General features: G+C 40.1%; 1 protein-coding gene across 1 annotated transcript in view; it reads left to right on the top strand.

Moving 5' to 3' along the window:
* LOC309568868 (uncharacterized protein) overlaps nucleotides 1-18,930 on the top strand; it is a gene marked incomplete at its 5' end in the record, with an annotated part of 164,293 nt that overhangs the window by 65,038 nt on the left and 80,325 nt on the right. Inside the window, 3 exon segments of the mRNA XM_082274652.1 lie at nucleotides 328-340; nucleotides 13,773-13,883; nucleotides 15,488-15,652. Coding sequence (XP_082130778.1) covers nucleotides 328-340; nucleotides 13,773-13,883; nucleotides 15,488-15,652 — 289 coding nt within the window.

Here is an 18,930-nt window from a genome sequence, read left to right as displayed (position 1 = left end):
AGACAGCAACTGGTTCTGGTGAGTGTGCACACCTTATATTTGGTGGAGGCAGCACACAGATGCTGATTCACTGAGATTGTGAAGTAATAATAATGGAACTATTTAATTTACCCTTAATGACTTTTATTCAGATTATTGTGATCTATTTTATTTGATTTTAAAACTCAGTTTTGTTTATGCACATTTGTATACTTGTTGAGAAGTATCACTAATAATCATACAGCGCTGCTTTTTTTATTTTTGTAGGTACTTTTTGTGTTTGTATATTCACACATATTGCATGCTGCTTTTTCTAGACCACTTAAGCGTTGTTTGCTGACTTTTTAGATTACACTGAAAGGTATGTTAAACCCAGTGTGGATTCACAGTCAGGTCATATTTGTGCAGCATGTATATGGAAAAACAGCCTGCTGTCTTCCCACATACATGCTGCACAAATCTATCTGACTTTGAAAAGCGTTGGACACTTATATGCGATCTCTGCATATAAAATAAGTCTAGATTATCTAGATATATCACATTTTGTGATTCTGTGTTCATTCTACTATGTGAAATTTTTAATATTGTTTACCTATTTAATTTTTACTGAATCTAAATTTTTTATTTTATACATTTCAAGATAATAGCAAGTGTACGTTGAGGCCTTAAAGTCCCATCCTATAAGGGAATCAAACCTTTGGTAAAGATTGTGATATAGGGATGTGGCCACTGGCCAGTATAGCAGTAAAACCTCTAATTTACAGTAAATTGCATGCCATAATCATGGATGTACTTTAAGATCTTTTAAAATATAATCACAGGGACCAGGGTCGCTGATAGGGGGGGGGGGGGCACCAGTCCTCCTGTAGGGGGCCCAGGCACACAGGGAGGGCCCCAACAGCATGATGTCTTGATACATATGGGGGGGGGGGGTTGCCAGGTAGGCTGTAATTTCTAACTGCAGGAACTATCACTACGTAACAAAAGTGTTTCATATTCCAGAACTCAGAGAAATACCTACTATATCCTTTCCAGAGTCTGGACATAATCTAAACGTTGTAGCAATGAAGACTTAAAACGGGAGTAAAACAGAATTAACCAATAACCATTAAAGAGACCCTGTTACCAGACCAATATCTTTAACAAAAATCTTTTAATAAGATTATAGGTTAATTTAATAGATATAATGTATTTTCTTTATCTGTAAAAGCCTCACTTATGTTGACATCCAAAAGCCTTAGATTGTGATGTGATGTCAACAGCCCTAGCAGATTCAGAGCTGTCACCCAAGTGACTCTATAGTATTCCTCTTAGCTCCATCCCTGGCAGCTACAGAAATAGTTATAAAACAGTGTAAAACAGCTGCGCTATGCACCACTTAGCTAAAACTCAAAATAGCAAATGATTGAATAGATTACATAAAATTTATAAAAAGCAGAAATGGTTATATAGGGAGGTGAGAAGGATGGACAAAGATGCTGGGTCAGCACAGTCAGTAATTAGACCAGGGATCCTCAAACTATGGCCCTCCAGCTGTTGCAGAACTACACATCCCATGAGGCATTGTAAAACTCTGACATTCACAGACATGACTAGGCATGATGGGAATTGTAGTCCCTGAACAACTGGAGGAAAGTTTGAAGACCCCTGAATCAGAGGCTCCCAGAAAAGTAGAGGGCCATGACATGTAGGGAAGAACGGACTGTGCTAGAGAATTGACATTCCTGTAATCGTCAACTTTCTAGCAATTTCAAAGGCACATTGCAAGTCAATAAATTATAATTTATGGAAAGGAACAACATTGCAAATAAGCATTTAAATACTTGCGTTTTCTGTGCTTTTACCTACAATCTTTAAATTGGGTGACAGGGACCCCCTTAACATTTCCATGACAAAAAATGACCCTACTTGGCTGGTGCAATTTTACTGTTATGGCCCAGTGTTGTCTGAACACTAAATCATTTCTCCAGCCATTGATAGCATTTTCAGGTAGAGGGAAATGTGTCTTATATCCAGATCCAGTTCCATTAATAAAAGTGTTTGTTACCCCAACATTTCATATTCCTGATATGTGCCTGCTGTACCATGTACTTGTATGAGAAAGTATCCCGTTCTCTTTGTATTGCTTTCTTTGGACGATACCCCTGGTGTTCCTGCCAGTCCCTTTGCTTTTATGTTAAAAAGTGACCACACTTAGCAGGAGAGTACACCTTGGTCAGTTCTCTAGCTATGCTGGGAACTCAGTCTGCTCTCCTCCAATGATCATACTTATCTTGACAACCTCCCGCTGCACAGCCATTCACTGGGAAGCTCAGCGTGCTGCTGCTTCTCCTCCCCCAGCTCTTATGCAGCTAAGAACAGAGGAAATGTGATCACTAATAAAAAAGGCATTTATAATGTCTTTTTAATTATTTTTTTTTTTTTTTATTCCTATACAAAAATGTTTTGCCTTTTATTTATATTTTAAACTGAATGGGTTGTTTTACAAGGTGATTGTTTGCAATACTGCAGTATTAGCTGCTGTTTGGAAAGTTAGTAGTTGGAAATATTATTTATACATAAAATGTGTTTTAATTAAAAATTATTTCACGTGATAAGTGCATTTATTGTTGACTGTTCCCTTATGTAAAGGCATTATAACATTAACATTCATCACTACAAAAACATGTACCTATCCTAAAACAGTCTCTACGAATGTTTATGTCATTTGGACTTTTGTTTTCATCTATTTAAATGTCACTTTTATCTACCTAACTGTATGCATAAAAATGTTATCACAAATTATGAGAGTAACATGATTATTATTTTTTTTTAAACAGGATTAAAATCATACTAATAAAATCTTATACATATGATATAAATAGGTCTAAGCGTGTTCTCTGCTGTGCCTCCAGTCTTGTCCAGTTCCAGTTTTGCCCTCCAGTAATAAAGCCAATCCCTGCTTTGCTCTCCCTGCTCTGTAGTGACAATGACAGTGGCTTGAAAGCATGCCTCACTCTTCAAGCAATGCCAACAATATAGCACAGCAGGCACAGCTATTATGTTGTAAAACAGAAATTGGTAAAATAGGTTGGCTCAGAGCCATAGACAACAAAATATTGGGATTGTTGGATTTGAAAGTGTGGTCTGGTAAATAAATATTATTTAGCTTATTATATCTGATAATATAAGCTACCATTTATATGCAAACAGAAAAATGTAATAGGCATTGCTTTGCGGCAAAAAACGCTGTAAAAAATTGCATGACTTTGAGGTCACAAAAGTGTGAAAGGGGCCTTCAGTAATTAAGGTATAGCGTGCCCCCTTTCAATGCAGAGATGCCAGCGTGCCCCCTTTCAATGCAGAGATGCCAGCGTGCCCCCCTCAATGCAGAGATTATCGTGCCCCCTTTCAATGCAGAGATACCAGTGTGCCCCCTTTCAATTCATAGATACCAGCATGCCCCCTTTCAATGCAGAAATGCCAACATGCCCCCTTTCAATGCAGAGATGCCAGCGTGCCCCCTTTCAATGCAGAGATGCCAGCATACCCCCTTTCAATGCAGAGATGCCAGCATGCCCCCTTTCAATGCAGAGATACCAGCATGCCCCCTTCAATGCAGAGATCATCGTGCCCCCTTTCAATGCAGAGATACGTACCAGCATGCCCCCTTTCATCTAGAGATACCAGCATGCCCCCTTTCAATGCAGAGATACCAGCATGCCCCCTTTCAATGCAGAGATGCCAGCGTGCCCCCTTTCAATGCAGAGATGCTAGCGTGCCCCCTTTCAATGCAGAGATGGGACCGTCTGTCCCATCACCCCTAGACCGGCACTGAGCACCCCAACACTGCTCACCCCCCAGCCACAGTCTGGTCTGAATATTGTGTATCAGTGCCAAAAAACAATCGGCGCAATCACAGTGTAAACAAATTAATACAGATGTGCATATAACTCTAAGTGGCTGCTGTCACTGAAACAGTTTTTCACAACACTCAATACAACTCATCAAACTCCTACACAGTGCTGCACCAAAACTGTGAAAAAAGATGGATGAACAATATAGTGTAACAATAATCAATAATATAATAAAGCGCTAATCAAAGTACAAAGAATATGTGTAAAAACCATAAAAATCTAAAAAATTATTGTGAAACATAAAGTCTGTAAATTATAAAAATGTGACTTGATAGAGCCAATCAGCAAAATGATCCTTAGAGGCATAGGCGTGCGCACAGGGTGTGCCAGGGGTGCCTGGGCACACCTTAATCATCCTATGTGGCGCAGATTCCCCCGGTTTAGACGCTAAAAATATTGTAGAAAAATAATAAAAATAAATAGAACTAAAAAATAATATAAAAAAATGAATATAAAAACTACAGTCCGTATCCACTGCCCTCCTGACACCAATCTCTGCCTACGGACACTGTCAGTATATATACACATGCACACACACATATGTGTTTGAGCTTTGGGGTGCACACCCTAATGCCATATGCTGCGCACACCTATGCTTAGAGGGCAGAGCCTACGTGCTGACGTCATATCATGGCCATCTCGTCCGAGAGATACGAATTATACATATCTGATCAGTTTGCACTGCTTAAGTGCTACACTTGTAAGTGTTTTATCTTTTGATTTTATTACGTGGAACAATAACATTTTTATCATAACAGAGAGCACTAGATTCTGCAATTCTTTTGTTCCCTGATATATTGTGGAGTGGTATTGAGGCTCACAGAGCTGGCTGGAGGGAGAGTGAGTTACAGAGGAATAGAGTGCCAGCAGCACGCTAGATCAATCTCTTGTCTCTTGAAGGGAACCGCTGATTTTAACACAGGGGTTAAAATGTGATTGCACAGGTGGAGGCGAGCACTAGCATACAGATATTTGTTTGCAATGTATAGTGGATCATCTTGCTCATTGGCTCTATCAAGTCACATTTTTATCATTTATGGACTTAATGTTTCACATTGATTTTTAGATTTCAATGGTTTTTAAACATATTATTTTTACTTTGATTAGCACTTTATTGAATATTGTTGCACTATATGGTTCATCCATCTTTTTTTCACAGTTTTGGCGCAGCACTGTATATGAGTTTAATGGTCTGAATAATGTGTCCAGGTTTCAGGCAGACTGAAACCCGGACACATGATTCAAAACCCGAACTGTCCGGGTGAATCCTGGACAGGTGGCAACCCTAGACTACTGCATCCAGCATATAACATTACCCACAAGTAAATAGATGCACACTAGTAAAGAAATAAACATTTTATATAAGAAAATATTATTAATAGCACTTACATCCAATGTACAAACAAGTATTATCAGCAAAAGGCCCAACGTCCTATATAAAGTGAGAAAATAGGGGCGCTAACCCATATAAACAATAAAAAATATATAACCATATATACAAGAATATACCCAACCCGATGATTCATGCAAATAGTTATTATAAAAATCAAAATTTGTATAACACACAATTCATAACAGTGAATTTTACAGTGCCTTAAAAACAAAATCAAGTCCATTTATCACATGTAAATTTATACTGTTCTTCTCCACCACCACAGGATCCTGTGCTATCACCCGTGATAGTGTTATATGAATTAAATTACTCATCAGACCTTAATGACCTCGTTCTTGCAAAAGAAGGTCATCGTATGCTCTTTCTGTGAAAAACCTCCTCGGCTTGCTCCTCCACAGCTTATGCCATGGTCTGGTGTTTATTTCCCTATAAGCTCCTCCACTTCATCATAAAACTTTTTTTAGATCTTTTGCAATTCACACCATAATCAAAGGTCTGTATCTTATTAGACTTCTCCACTCCACCATAGAAACCAAGGAAGAAACTAGGTAGTATATTTATTTGTCCAGACATTTAACAAGCACACATTAAAATGCTCACATTTTAAAGTGCCCTATCTGGCACACGAATACCCCGCTTTGTAATCAAACGCCACAAGCAAGGAGAAAAATGCCACCTCTCTGCTCGCTACCCTGGACCCGCTTGCGTTCCAATTACCAGACCGGAAGAGACGTGACCAGAAGCTATACCTCGACGTGCGTTTCACCAAGCTGGTGTCATTAGGAAGCCTTGTGCAACTGTGCAGATATACCTGGGGATATGCTGTATATTTTTTAATAGAGATCCTTTTAGATGAATGCTGCAGCAAAGTTCAGTTACAGCGGTCCATGAAGATGTTCACAATGCGGCATTCATCTTGATATTGGAGACCTTAAGACAAGATCACTGATGATTAAGAGATCCTCTAAGGCCCCTTTCACACGGCTCTGTTCCGTCGACGGAGCCGCTCTGCTCAGCAGGGGATTGGTCTGCCGAGGTGTCAGATCCCCGCTGTCCTCTATGGGGGAATCGGATGACAACGGACCGCCTGTCCATTCTCATCTGATCTGATCTGCCAGACAGATGGAAAATAGGTTTTCCATCCATCCGGATTTGACGGACAGGATCGGATCAGATGTCAGCGGATGCATGGGGCATCCTTTCAGATCTGCCTGAAAAACTGACAGGCAGATCTGAACGGTCCGCATGTGTGTTAGGGGCCTAACTGTTGCTCAATCAGCCTGGAATTCTGATTATCACAAGCTGAAACCATGGTGTGGCACTGAAACTTAGACTCAGCCTATCTACTCTGTGTCTTATGTGGGGTACACACTATAAAAACTGACAGGTCACTGTACTAACACAAGTAATGTACAGCGGTCTCCACCACTGTGCCATTGTGTTCTGATAGTGGGACAGCCCCCTCCGCCAGGACACACTGATCAGGATTTGCAACCATTGGCTGTGAGCCCTGATTTAATGCCAGTCGGATGTTGGTTTTCCAGCATGCCTGTTCGATAGAAGCTGTAAGGCTGGCTTCTGTCAGACAGGGTGCTGTACACACTGGCCAAATGTCGGGCGGTTTCTGTTAAACCGGCTGATTCCGAACAATATTCGGCCCATGTGTACAAGCCTTTAGTCCCTAGTAGTTTCTAATCTGTTATGCAACCAGACCTCTAATTACCAGAAGTGGCCATCAGGTGCCTAGCCTGGTTCTAGCCTATGCTTTTTATTGAGCCCTAAGGTAAATCTAGCCGTGGAATACCAGACCAGAAGGGATAGAGTTAACTAAAATAACAACAGTTAAATATTAACTGTATTGCAAAAACAGTTTCTCCTACTAATATACAGCAAGGTCACCACTACACATGCACACCATATCACAGACTTAATTATCTGATATAGTGTGCATGTAAGATAACAACAAGGAGACAGATATCATTTTGCCATCAGTATATATATATATATATATATATATATACACTGCTCAAAAACCTTAAAGGTACACTTTTAATCAGAGTATAGCATCAAGTCAATTACACTTCTGGGATATTGAGCTGTTCATTTAAGTAGCAGAAGGGATTGCGGCAAAACCCATTCAGCAAATTGGACTAGCCTGCTGCATTGTTTTTTCACTTTTATTTTTGGGGTGTCTTTGAATTCAGCCCTCTGTAGGTTGATACCTTTCATTTCTATCAAACGATGTGAGATCCTTTCGTTTCTAAAACATTATCAGTATAGAAATCCAGCATGAGAATTTTTCCCATTGAGATCTGATGTGTTTTCAAAGTGTTCCTTTAATTTTTTTGAGCAGTGTATATAGATATAGATACTGTATATATTTACACACAGAGGCTATTGGCAACAATAGTAAACTATTAAATATAGGAGCAGTTGCCTGTTAATCCCTTCTGTCCTGGATTTAGCTGCAGCTTTGCAACTTCCTAATGGACAGGACATGTGATCTTAGACTCTCTCTCTCCACTTCCTCCTTCTGGGGTTTTCAACCTAACAACCCAGAGATTGGAAGTGCAGGCATAATATATCAGCAGCCCAGACATTTACAAATACAAACAGCAGAGGGCAGCAGATCCCTACACTGCCATTACTGAACAATCAGTGTAGATATTTTAGGCACCTGGTTATATAAGTATATAACTTTTTGGGTTGATTTAGTGCTACAGCTTAGGATTTAGGAATTTATATTAAGTAAATAACCACTGTCTGTTTTTTTTTTTCTGTCTGTGTTTTATTAGGGAGACTTCTCTTCACTTACTGTTCTGTCCTGAGTGTAGCAGGATGGGTAATCAACCAAATGATCAGACACAAAGAACTGTAACTGGCAGTGTACTGAACAGGTGCAAAGTTAAAACCAATATTGCAAAACAGGGTCAGAATAGCAAAGGGCATGATTTCTGAGCCACTGTTTATAAAATGTATATTTTTCAGCAAAAAAAATTCACCCAAATCAATTTTAGAGCACACAAATAGAATTAAATACCCAGTCAAATTTTAGAAATACCAGTAATATATAAAAGACAAGCCTGTGTTTAGGGAAAAAAAAACAAATATCTGTATATCAAGTCTCAAAACATTAAGTGCCCGTAAATGGTGAAAAACTGTTAACAAAAATTGTCCATAAGCAATGTTTCAAAAGCCTTTTGCAGGTCATCAACATTCAGATTTACCAACTGTCAACACAATATAGACAGGGAATATAACATAAAAGTATAAATGAAGGATGGGACTTTGAAGGCACCAAAAGAGTTATTCACAAATAAAATGCATAAAGTTTATCGTAAAAGATTAAAACTAACCATATGGTTCCATTACAGAGACCACATATAAAACAAATATCATATAATTGTCAAATGGATACCAATCAATCCACTAAAAGGAGACCCATAAAGTCACTAATACAAGAAAAGAACCCCAATGCATTTCAACTTCAGTCATCTTCTCCAGGGGGTTGAGAGGGTAGGTAGTTTTTACAAGATAAAAATATAAAAAATCAAATTTAAGCAGCGCTAGCATTAGTGACAATAATCATGTGAAATCAATTTATCAACCATTTAAAATGCATATGTAAAATACTATAAGTGATTAAGTTAAAGTGCTCAAGTGCTAAAAGCTAATGAAAAAGTCCAACAAATGCTAACACATGAATAGATGATATAAGTCCTTATTCGTGATCCAAAGTAAAGTGCTCAAGTGCTGAAATACATATAAGGTGCTTCAAAGTGATAGGTGCCCCTCTCGGTTCCCCACTCACCAAATTGCCAATATTTAGAAGCCTTGAGATTAGATTGCACAATAGCCCTTTGATGCCAGGATCTTACAGAGATTTGTCCATAGGTCTTCCGATATGAGTAAGTATATGGATCCGCTTCCGCATCAAACCATAAATGAAAAAAGGCCGTACATAGTGAAGTAAGTTGTAACTAGTTTATTCACTGATAAGCCAAAAGAATACTTACAAACGGAAGACCATAAAGGCATATACAGAGTATCTAGTGTTCGCAGCGCTCGGCGTGCGTTCCACGAGCAGGAAGGTCTTTGACGCATTTCCGGTTACGGACAGGACGGAACGTCACTTCCGGTCAGGAACTTCCTGCTCGTGGAACGCACGCCAAGCGCTGCGAACACGAGATAATCTGCATATGCCTTTATGATCTTCCGTTTGTAAGTATTCTTTTGGCTTATCAGTGAATAAACTAGTTACAACTTACTTCACTATGTACGGCCTTTTTTCATTTATGGTTTGATGCGGAAGCGGATCCATATACTTACTCATATCGGAAGACCTATAGACAAATCTCTGTAAGATCCTGGCATCAAAGGGCTATTGTGCAATCTAATCTCAAGGCTTCTAAATATTGGCAATTTGGTGAGTGGGGAACCGAGAGGGGCACCTATCACTTTGAAGCACCTTATATGTATTTCAGCACTTGAGCACTTTACTTTGGATCACGAATAAGGACTTATATCATCTATTCATGTGTCAGCATTTGATGGACTTTTTCATTAGCTTTTAGCACTTGAGCACTTTAACTTAATCACTTATAGTATTTTACATATGCATTTTAAATGGTTGATAAATTGATTATTTACATTTATTTCACATGATTATTGTCACTAATGCTAGTGCTGCTTAAATTAGATTTTTTATATTTTCCTAAGATTTACTTAGTGTTGCAGCTGCTGCATAACTTTTTGCACTTTATTTATTTATTCTACACATTTATTTATTTATTTATCTATTAGCGCGGGTATTAATTTAGTTTTCACACAGTTTTTACAAGATAACAATATAGTAACCAAAACATACAAAATTGCAATGAAATACACTCACAGTGTTGGTGATAAGAATAAAGCCACTCAGGGACTCCTCCACCCTGCATCCGCACCTAAATGGGCAAAGGAGGGCAAAAGGTGCAGAACTAAGTAAATAAAGACGAATATAATCAACTATGTATATGCTGGATCACTAAAAATATTTTATTCCAGAAACATAGTGGGATTATAGCTTCCTTTTGCAAGTATAGCAGCAGGGATTCCAAATCTAAAAAAAAGTATCTATAGGGGCACAATGTGACTCCTAAAGCGGGGGGGGGGGGGGGGGCATGTGCATACAATACATGTGAGATGGAGATATGAATAATGGATTCCCCGTCAAAAATCTAAAAAACAAAAATATAAAAGGGTACAAAGTAACAAATAGTAAAAGACCACCCCCCACAAAGGGGAAGGAGAAACAGAAGATACTAGATATTACCAAAGTATGATAATGCTAACGAGTACATCCACAAGGTGTCCATGGAAGCCCAAACAGTAAGAAGATGAGTCCCAATCATATAATACTGGGGACATCTTGATAAAAAACACACATGTACCCCAAATAAGTACTCATGCAAACAAAAAATCAAAAAAAGAGAGAGACAAAAAAGGCAGAAAAACCTACCAAATCATCTAACAATGTTGGAGCCTAACGAAGTACATGGCTTGCAGTCAGGTTCCCAATGTGATCCAAACAAAACGTCCAATATATAAGGGAGAGGAATTAAGCCTTAACAGGCAGCAGCCAACCCCCATCATGGTGCCACCAATATGTGGGAATAAAGCATTTAGCCACCAATCCTTATCCTGGATATAGAGTTCCAGAAAATTGCCACTTTCATTTTACAAAAGGGGGAGTGGGGAGCCGCAGGGAGCCAATCAGTCTCTGTCTCAGCAACTCTCTGCTAGGTACATGCGGGCAGCAATGGCATGCACCCACCCACATGAAGAAGGCTCCGGGACATGCGCATAAGATCCCGGATCCCGGAAGCCCAGGACAGACCGGCGCTGAATTTGATACCTGTACTGGATCAACAAACTAGTCAATATAACAGATAAAAGTGGATGGAATCCCCCCACCCCCCACAGACAGGGAAAGTAGAGTACAAAGAAGTGGAGGAAAAGTTTTTTGTTGGCATCGGACAGGTGTTTGGTATTGTGGTGGAACATTTCTTGCTTTTGCTTGTTGGATCTTGGTGGAGATAAGTGGTAGGTGGGTAATTTGGACAATGGTAAAGAGAGGGGAGTTGGTGATGGTGCTTGGTGGTATGTGGACAGAGCAGGGGGATGATAAGTATTTGGGTAATTTGGTGAATGAGGGGAGGAAGCCAGTGATGGTGCAAGTGTGTATGTGGATGGAGCAGGGTGGGAAATAAACAAATTAATTAGGTTCATGACCCGGTCCTAATCTCTACCTGGCGGTACTCTGGGACTTTGTTCTCAAGTCCCACTAGGCTACAAAGAAACAAAAGTGTCTCACTTCTGTCCATTTTTCATCTGCAGTCTGCCAAAATGTCTACTAGTTATTCATAGTTCAGCGCCTGTCCCTGCCCCTGTTAGGCCTTGTTCTCCTGTGTTGCACTTGTGTCGGTGCTATGGGAGGAATGCTGTCTCCCTCTTCTGGGAAGGGTTAAGTGCTTTAAGAACTGGTGGCTGTTGGTGGATTGTTCTGGCTGTTCATCTTCCTCATCCTCCTCCTCACCCACTGGTTCCCTGGAGCTTTGGGCTCTGAAATCAGAAAGATGCTTTAGAACACCTAAATTCTTTACGACAGTATTTACACTTTCAGATGATAACTTTGACATTTCTATGATAGGGCTTACAAAATCAAGATCCTGCTCATGCACATATCTTGCTTTTAAACTCCCTCAATAGCTAGCCTTCTATGAAGCATGACGCATAAAGTGGTAGAAGTCATCAGATGTCTGCAAAAAATGCAACTGCAATGTTGCAGACATGTGAGCAGAGAAGCAATGCTGGTGCGAGATTACATTTTTCTTGTCTCTGGGCCCAGTCTGAAAATACTTTGAATGGGATGTCTTCCCAGCCCTGGTTCTTCTGGCCCCTGTTTTAATATTTAGGGTCCTTTGTGTCATATAGGCATGTATGGACATGCACCAGGGCATTGAAGCTCTCTGGGTAAAAGAGACGTGATGTGCTGTCCTCCATTCTTCAGAAAAGGTGTGTTTAGAGGTGGAGTAAAGTTGGATATGGGTGGAGAGCAGCAATGTGGCCAGGAAATGCTCATAAAACACTCATTGCATGCAGTTTCAGGAGTTCCCATTGAAGTCTGAGGAGCCCAAAATGCCTCTAATCTGCCAAAAAGAAGCTCTTGTGATTTTTTCAGCAACAGACATTTTTAGACAAAATACTCTAATGTAAACAGGGGTAATTAAAATGAATGGGATTTGGCTTGTTGAGTGCTTTAGAGATACAAGCTTGAAGCTGAAAATTGCTCAGGTGTGAACAGGGCATCGGAGAGATGCTATTTTCTAAATAATGAAACTATTTTGAATTTAATACATCTTGTAGCACTCTCCTAATGTAGGATACTAGGAACTGTAACCAAGGGAGAAGTGATCATTTGTTCTGGCCTGCTCAGGAATTCAGAATCTGGGAGTTTGATTGCTTCCCCCTCTCTTTTCCAGAGCTTAGGAATGGGGATGCAAATAACCAGCCTGAATATTTATCATGCTCCAGCCAATACCTGGAGAGGAGTGTCCAGAAAAGGGCTGAAAGTAGTTTGAAACACTGGAGAACTGGGTTTCTTCTCCACAGGAGGCTTCCAGAGCCTGAGGGGCTGCTGCCTTCAGGCAGGCTATGGACTATGCTGCTGTTTAAAAGCCTCAATGGTGTCAGAGCTGAGGGCCTGGATGGACCTTGTTAGAAGCTGATTGCAGGACCCCACTATAAGGGATCTGGTCTGGTGAAGAACAGTATCACTCACTGGACCGTATCTGAAGCTGAAAAGTGTCAGCTGTCCAGGGAACTTGTAAACAAACACCCTGAATTGATCCCTGTGTGTGTGTTGTGGAGATTGCACTGGGTACCAGCAGTTGTGCATTGGTGCAAGGCACCCAGATGCCAAAAAAACTTGCCTCATGGTCTTCACCTGCAAGGTGTTAGACTGTTCAGAGACTTGCCTCATGGTCCCCATCTGTGAGGCATTAGACTGTCCTCCACCTACAAATGATGAAGGACTGGATTGTCCTCTAATTGCTATTTGCTAATTGTTTGGTTATGCTAAAAAATTCTACAAGCTAGGTTTCAGCAGCATGTGAACTGAGAGCTACCACAAGTACAAGCCAGATTCTGAAAAGGCAGAGGAACTAGGCATCAAATTGCCAACATTTGCTGGATCATGGAGAAAGCAAGGGAGTTCCAGAAGAATGTCTACTTCTGCTTTATTGACTATAGTAAAGCCTTTGATTGTGTGGATCACAGCAAAATGTGGCAAATACTGAAAGAAATGGGAATACCAGACCACCTCACCTGTCTTCTGAAAAACCTGTATGCAAATAAAGAAGCAGCAGTTAGAACAGGACATGGAACAACTGACTGCTTCAAAATTGAGAAGGGAGCATGGCAAGGATGTATATTGTCACCCTACTTATTTAACCTATATGCAGAGTACATCATGCGAAATGCCAGGATTGATGAATCAAAAGCTGGATTTAAGATCACAGGGAGAAATATCAACAACCTGAGATGTGCAGGCAAAACCACACTAATGGCAGAAAGTAAAGAAGAACTAAAGAGTCTCTTAATGAAGGTGAAAGAGGAGGCTCCAAGTTCACAGCAGTAGGCGACTTTAGCCATGAAATTAAGAGACGCTTGCTTCTTGGGAGGAAAGCAATGACAAACCTAGACTGTTCATTATAAGCAGAGACATCACCCTACCGACAAAGTGCCGTATAGTCAAAGCTATGGTATTCCCAGTAGTAACCCATGGGTGTGAAAGGTAGACCATGAGGAAGGCTGAACCCCAAAGAATTGATGGTTTTGAACTATGGGGTTGGAGAAGTGTCAAGGTCTTACCTTGCCCTCCTGTTGGCAGTCATCTTGGACATGTGCAGACGGCTGCCTCTTATAAACTCTGATTGCATCATCACTTGCCTGCTGCCTGGGTGTCGCACAGTGATGATGCTGCACACCTGACTATATTTATCACCTGATGGGTTGCAGTCCTTTCCCTTGCGTTTGTGCTCCAAGGTGCATCTCTGCTAGCAGTCTTCAGTTCTCCCTGTTCCTCCATGTACGACCTGGCTTGGCTGATGACTCTCCAGGCTCTCGAACCCATATCGGCAGACGACCTGGCATCGGTAGACTACCCACCTTTGGACTCGACCCCAGTTTGGATGACTACAGGCTTATGGACTTGACCCTGGCTTGTTACTGCTCTCACTTCCTCACTCTTGCTTTGCATTTATTGCTGTTTGCTCCAATAAACTGCTTTATTTATCTACATCCCCATGTGGTCTGGTTTCCTGCCACCCTGACAAGAAGACTCTTGTAAGTCCCTTGGATGGTAAGAAGATCAAATCAGTCAACCCTGAAGGAAATCAACCCTGAATATTCACTGGAAGGACAGATCCTAAAGCTGAAACTCGAAAACATTGGCCACCTAATGTGAAGAGAGGACTCATTGGAAAAGACCCTAATGCTGGGAAACATAGACGGAAAAAGGAGAAGAGGACGACAAAAAATAAGATGGGTAGATAGCATCATCAAAACAATGAACATGAAGTTAAGCAAGCTCCGGGAGGCTGTGGAGGACAGAAAAGCCGGGCGCGTTATGGTTCATGAGGTCACAAAGAGTTGGACTCGACTAAAAGACTGAACAAAAACAACAACAAATTGTTTTGGAGTATCCCATGCCCTAACCCCTCTCCTGCTAAGTTTCCTCAAGCAATAGATCTTAAAAAGACATACCCTAGGCTGTGTTAATGGAGCTAGTATGAATAGACTGGTGCTTGTGGTGGTGGGCAGTGTCTACTTTTAAGGAAGAATCAGTTATTACCAGCAGTCGTAGTGCTACAATTGAAAAGATTAGGTATGAGCAGACTAAATTTGGCAAAACTGACTTTGCTGCAAAATCACTTATTTTCCTGTTGGTGAAATTTTGTTGAAGCGTAAACTCTTTGTTTAACTTGTTAAGCTACGTAGAAAAAAAAATTCTTAAAAAACAAAAACATTTTTTTATTACTGTTTTTTTTTTTTAACCGTTTTAGTTGGTTTAGTAATTTTTGTATTTGTATTTTTTGTATGCATTTGATTGTTATTTGGTTTGGGTCTCTGTAAAGTTTCCTTTTATTCCAATCTCTGTTTATTTATTTTTGTGAAGAACACAATAATGTGAATAAGGAGGTGCCGGCCATGCTGTATTCATTCCACTGGGGGGACCAATTTGAGGAGACAGAGCACCCACCAGGAGATTCAGTGCCTAATCTTACCAGGCCCAAACCTGATCGACCCACATGCAATATTGCTAAGTTGTCCACTGAGTCTGGTAAGTGCATCATTTATCGGGAGTGGACCTGCACACATTGCACGTTATTTCACGGATTGGCACCAATTTATGTTAAGAAGACAGCGCAGAGCATACTGCACATTTCTTCACTGGACACTTGCTGATTTGGACTCTCTTTGGGGATTGGGGATTTATGAGTTATTTTTGGAATTAACTGTTTAGCACAGAAGTTGCCCCTAATAGGTCACTGTGATTTTTTCTTGAATTCCATATTTCTTGGGACACCATTTTTGGAAGTGGTTTTTGATTCACATATATCTTGATCTAAAATGTATTTATACCACCTTCTTTGCGCTGTATTTTAAAGTTTTTAGTTTTTTTTCATGCTGTATTCATACCTATAAAAGAAGAGAGCTAAAATCAAACTAAGAAAGCAAAAATCCAGATTGATTATATTTATGCCACACTGAGCACTGTATACAGGGACAGTTCACAGAAAACAGCAAAACAGTTCACAGACATTCAAGGCAACAGTAAAATGAAAATCGGAATGGAAATTATTTCTGTTTGTATAGAAAAAAAAGTTACACAATTGCTGCTTTATACATTAGCATTATCACAAGTCTCAAATCAAGGTCAAGACATCTTAAAATTAACCAAAACTATAACAAACAGTGGATGTTAACCAAACTTTTAAGAAAAAGTCTCTTCATATACAGTATTTTAAAGTTGTTCTAAAGGCAGAAGGTTTTTACCTTAATGTATTCTGTGCATTAGGGTAAAAAAAAACAAAAAAACCTTCTACAAGCAGCCCTCCCAGCCCCCCTAAATACTTACCTGAGCCACATCTCAATCCAGCGATGTGCACAAGAGCAGAGGCTCTCTCTGTTCTTTCTCCTGATTGACAGCAGGAGCATATAGGTCCCACTGCTGTGCCTGAGCCAATCACAGCAGCCAGTGAGAAGGGAGCTGGAGGCAGGGCTGAGCCACGCTCTGTGTGTCTTATGGACACACAGAGCTGGCTCGGGAGCGAGCACTCACTAGTTCCCGCACTCAAGTGGCTTGCTATGGAGGCACTTGGTAAGAGGGAGTGGCCAGGGGCACCGGTGGGGGACCTGAGAAGAGGAGGATCGGGGCTGCTCTGTGCAACACCATTGCACAGATCAGGTAAGTATAACATGTTTGTTATTTATAACAAAAAAAAACTGTGTCTTTACAATCACTTTAAATCTTAAGAAGTTTCCTGCTTTTCTGCTTTGTCCCCAGCTCTCAGAGAGGAGGACCCTCACCTTGCCAACATCCAAAATACATATATAAGAAAAGAGAAGCTAAACTGACTTCTCCAAAAAAACTGACTTTGTGGGCACAGCATGAGCCAGTATGTATTAAAAAATTACCAAAATTTTATTTAAATTACATTAAAATACAACAAACATGACAGAAGCGTTACAAAGCACACTCCGTCAACAGGGAGTCTGTCTTAGTATGGAGCAACATTGGGCCATGTCTTGGTGATCTACATTGACACTATATCTATTGATTCAACATACCTTGTGATACATTGTGGCTCCTCATCTCCATACAATGGGATTGGGTATCTGTTGACTTCTTGTTGACAAAGGGTGTTTTATTAATGCTTTTGTCATGTTTGTTGTATTTAAATGTAATTCAAATATATTCTGGTAATTTTTTAATACATACTGCCTCATGCTGTGCCCACAAAGTCTGTTTTTTGGAGAAGTCAGTCTAGCTTCTTTTTTCCTATATATTCTTGTAGTTCTCTTATCCTTGACTGGACATTTTTAGTAGCCTGACTGTCTGTTTATGAGTATCTAGTAAATGTAACTCATAAGTTTTACATTTTTATTGAGGATCCTTTGTGTCTATGCTATGAACTCTTACTTTCAACATACTTCATTTCACACTGGTCCCACAACTGCTACACAAAGAATTGTTCCATCTGAAACCTGTTAAGCTCTATGATGTTAAATCGATTATGTACCCTTTCCTCTATTACAGAACAAAAGCATATTTGACTATTTGCTCCTGTCACATCCTGCTATTTGCAGTTGAAGAAGAATAAGGAATAAACTGGGAATTGTGATTTTCTCCATAGAATAAAAAAAAGGCCATGTGTTAATTTATTGCCCAGTTTTGTAAACTATTTTTGTCCACAAAATCTGCAGCCATTAGGCATTTTAATAATGATGGGCTCACATATATAATCTGAATCGTCCATAAAGGTTTATTAGATCGCTTTGCTGAATAAAAAAAATCTTTGCTGCTCAATGCTGCATGTATGGATCCCAAACCTAACAAAGTCCAGGAGCTTACCTGGAAACCTGATGCTTCTTTGGGGTGTAATGAAATATAGTTATCAAGGAGTGAATGGGAATATCAATAAGTAACCATTGTTTATATATTCATATTACTGTGCCATAATGAAAGGTGAGGTGGTTGAGGGACGCTACGTGTCATCTCGTATGCACAGTATACAGTATGTGGGAATCTAAGGTGGAATCCTGGTTTGGGTTTTCCGTGCCACCTTGGCAGTGTGGGATCTGAACCTGGCCTTGCTTCCCACTTGTGACCAGCAGCAGGTGGGATAAATAAGGAAGGGCTGGAGCAAGAGGGTACTCTGGCCTGGGACTCAGGAAGCTATCTGAGAGAGGGAACAAAATGTGGAATTTGCTCTGTTAAGGGGGGTACACACTATGAGAAAATTGGGTGAATGGTTGTACTATTTTCCTCGTTATTTCACAGCAAGTCGGAACCGAGAAAGTAAATAATGTATAAAAAAACCGTATAGCAAAGGCTTTTTTTTTTTGTTGTTTATTGTTTCTGATCATGTGTAGTCTTTTATTTCTGATTTCTCTTGTACAAACATCATACGGAAACGTTCTGTTCATATACGAGCAAAATTTTGGAGTTTGTCCCTTAAGAATCTTTCATTTGCAAAGTCTGAATCGTATACACACTATACAAGAATCAAACGATCGTGCCTTGTACGTAATTTTTCTTCTGATTTCCTCAGTGCTTACTCCTTACATAGTTACATAAGTTACATAGTAGTTGAGGTTGAATAAAGACAATAATCCATCCAGTTCAACCTGTGTAGGTGTGTGTGGCCGTAATCATCTCTCATACCCCTTATTGTTCTGATCCTTGAGATGTACGTCCAAGAGTCTTTTGAAAGTAGCCATACTTCCAGCAGAAACCACCTCTTGTGGTAGAGAATTCCACACTCTTGTAGCCCTAACAGTAAAGAACCCCCTGCGTTGCCTGAGGTCAAAACCCTTCTCCTCTAATCGCATTGT

Source organism: Pelophylax lessonae (assembly GCF_965119305.1).
Source record: "Pelophylax lessonae genome assembly, chromosome: 12".
Taxonomy (NCBI): domain Eukaryota; kingdom Metazoa; phylum Chordata; class Amphibia; order Anura; family Ranidae; genus Pelophylax; species Pelophylax lessonae.
This window is presented reverse-complemented; position numbering and strand designations above follow the sequence as displayed.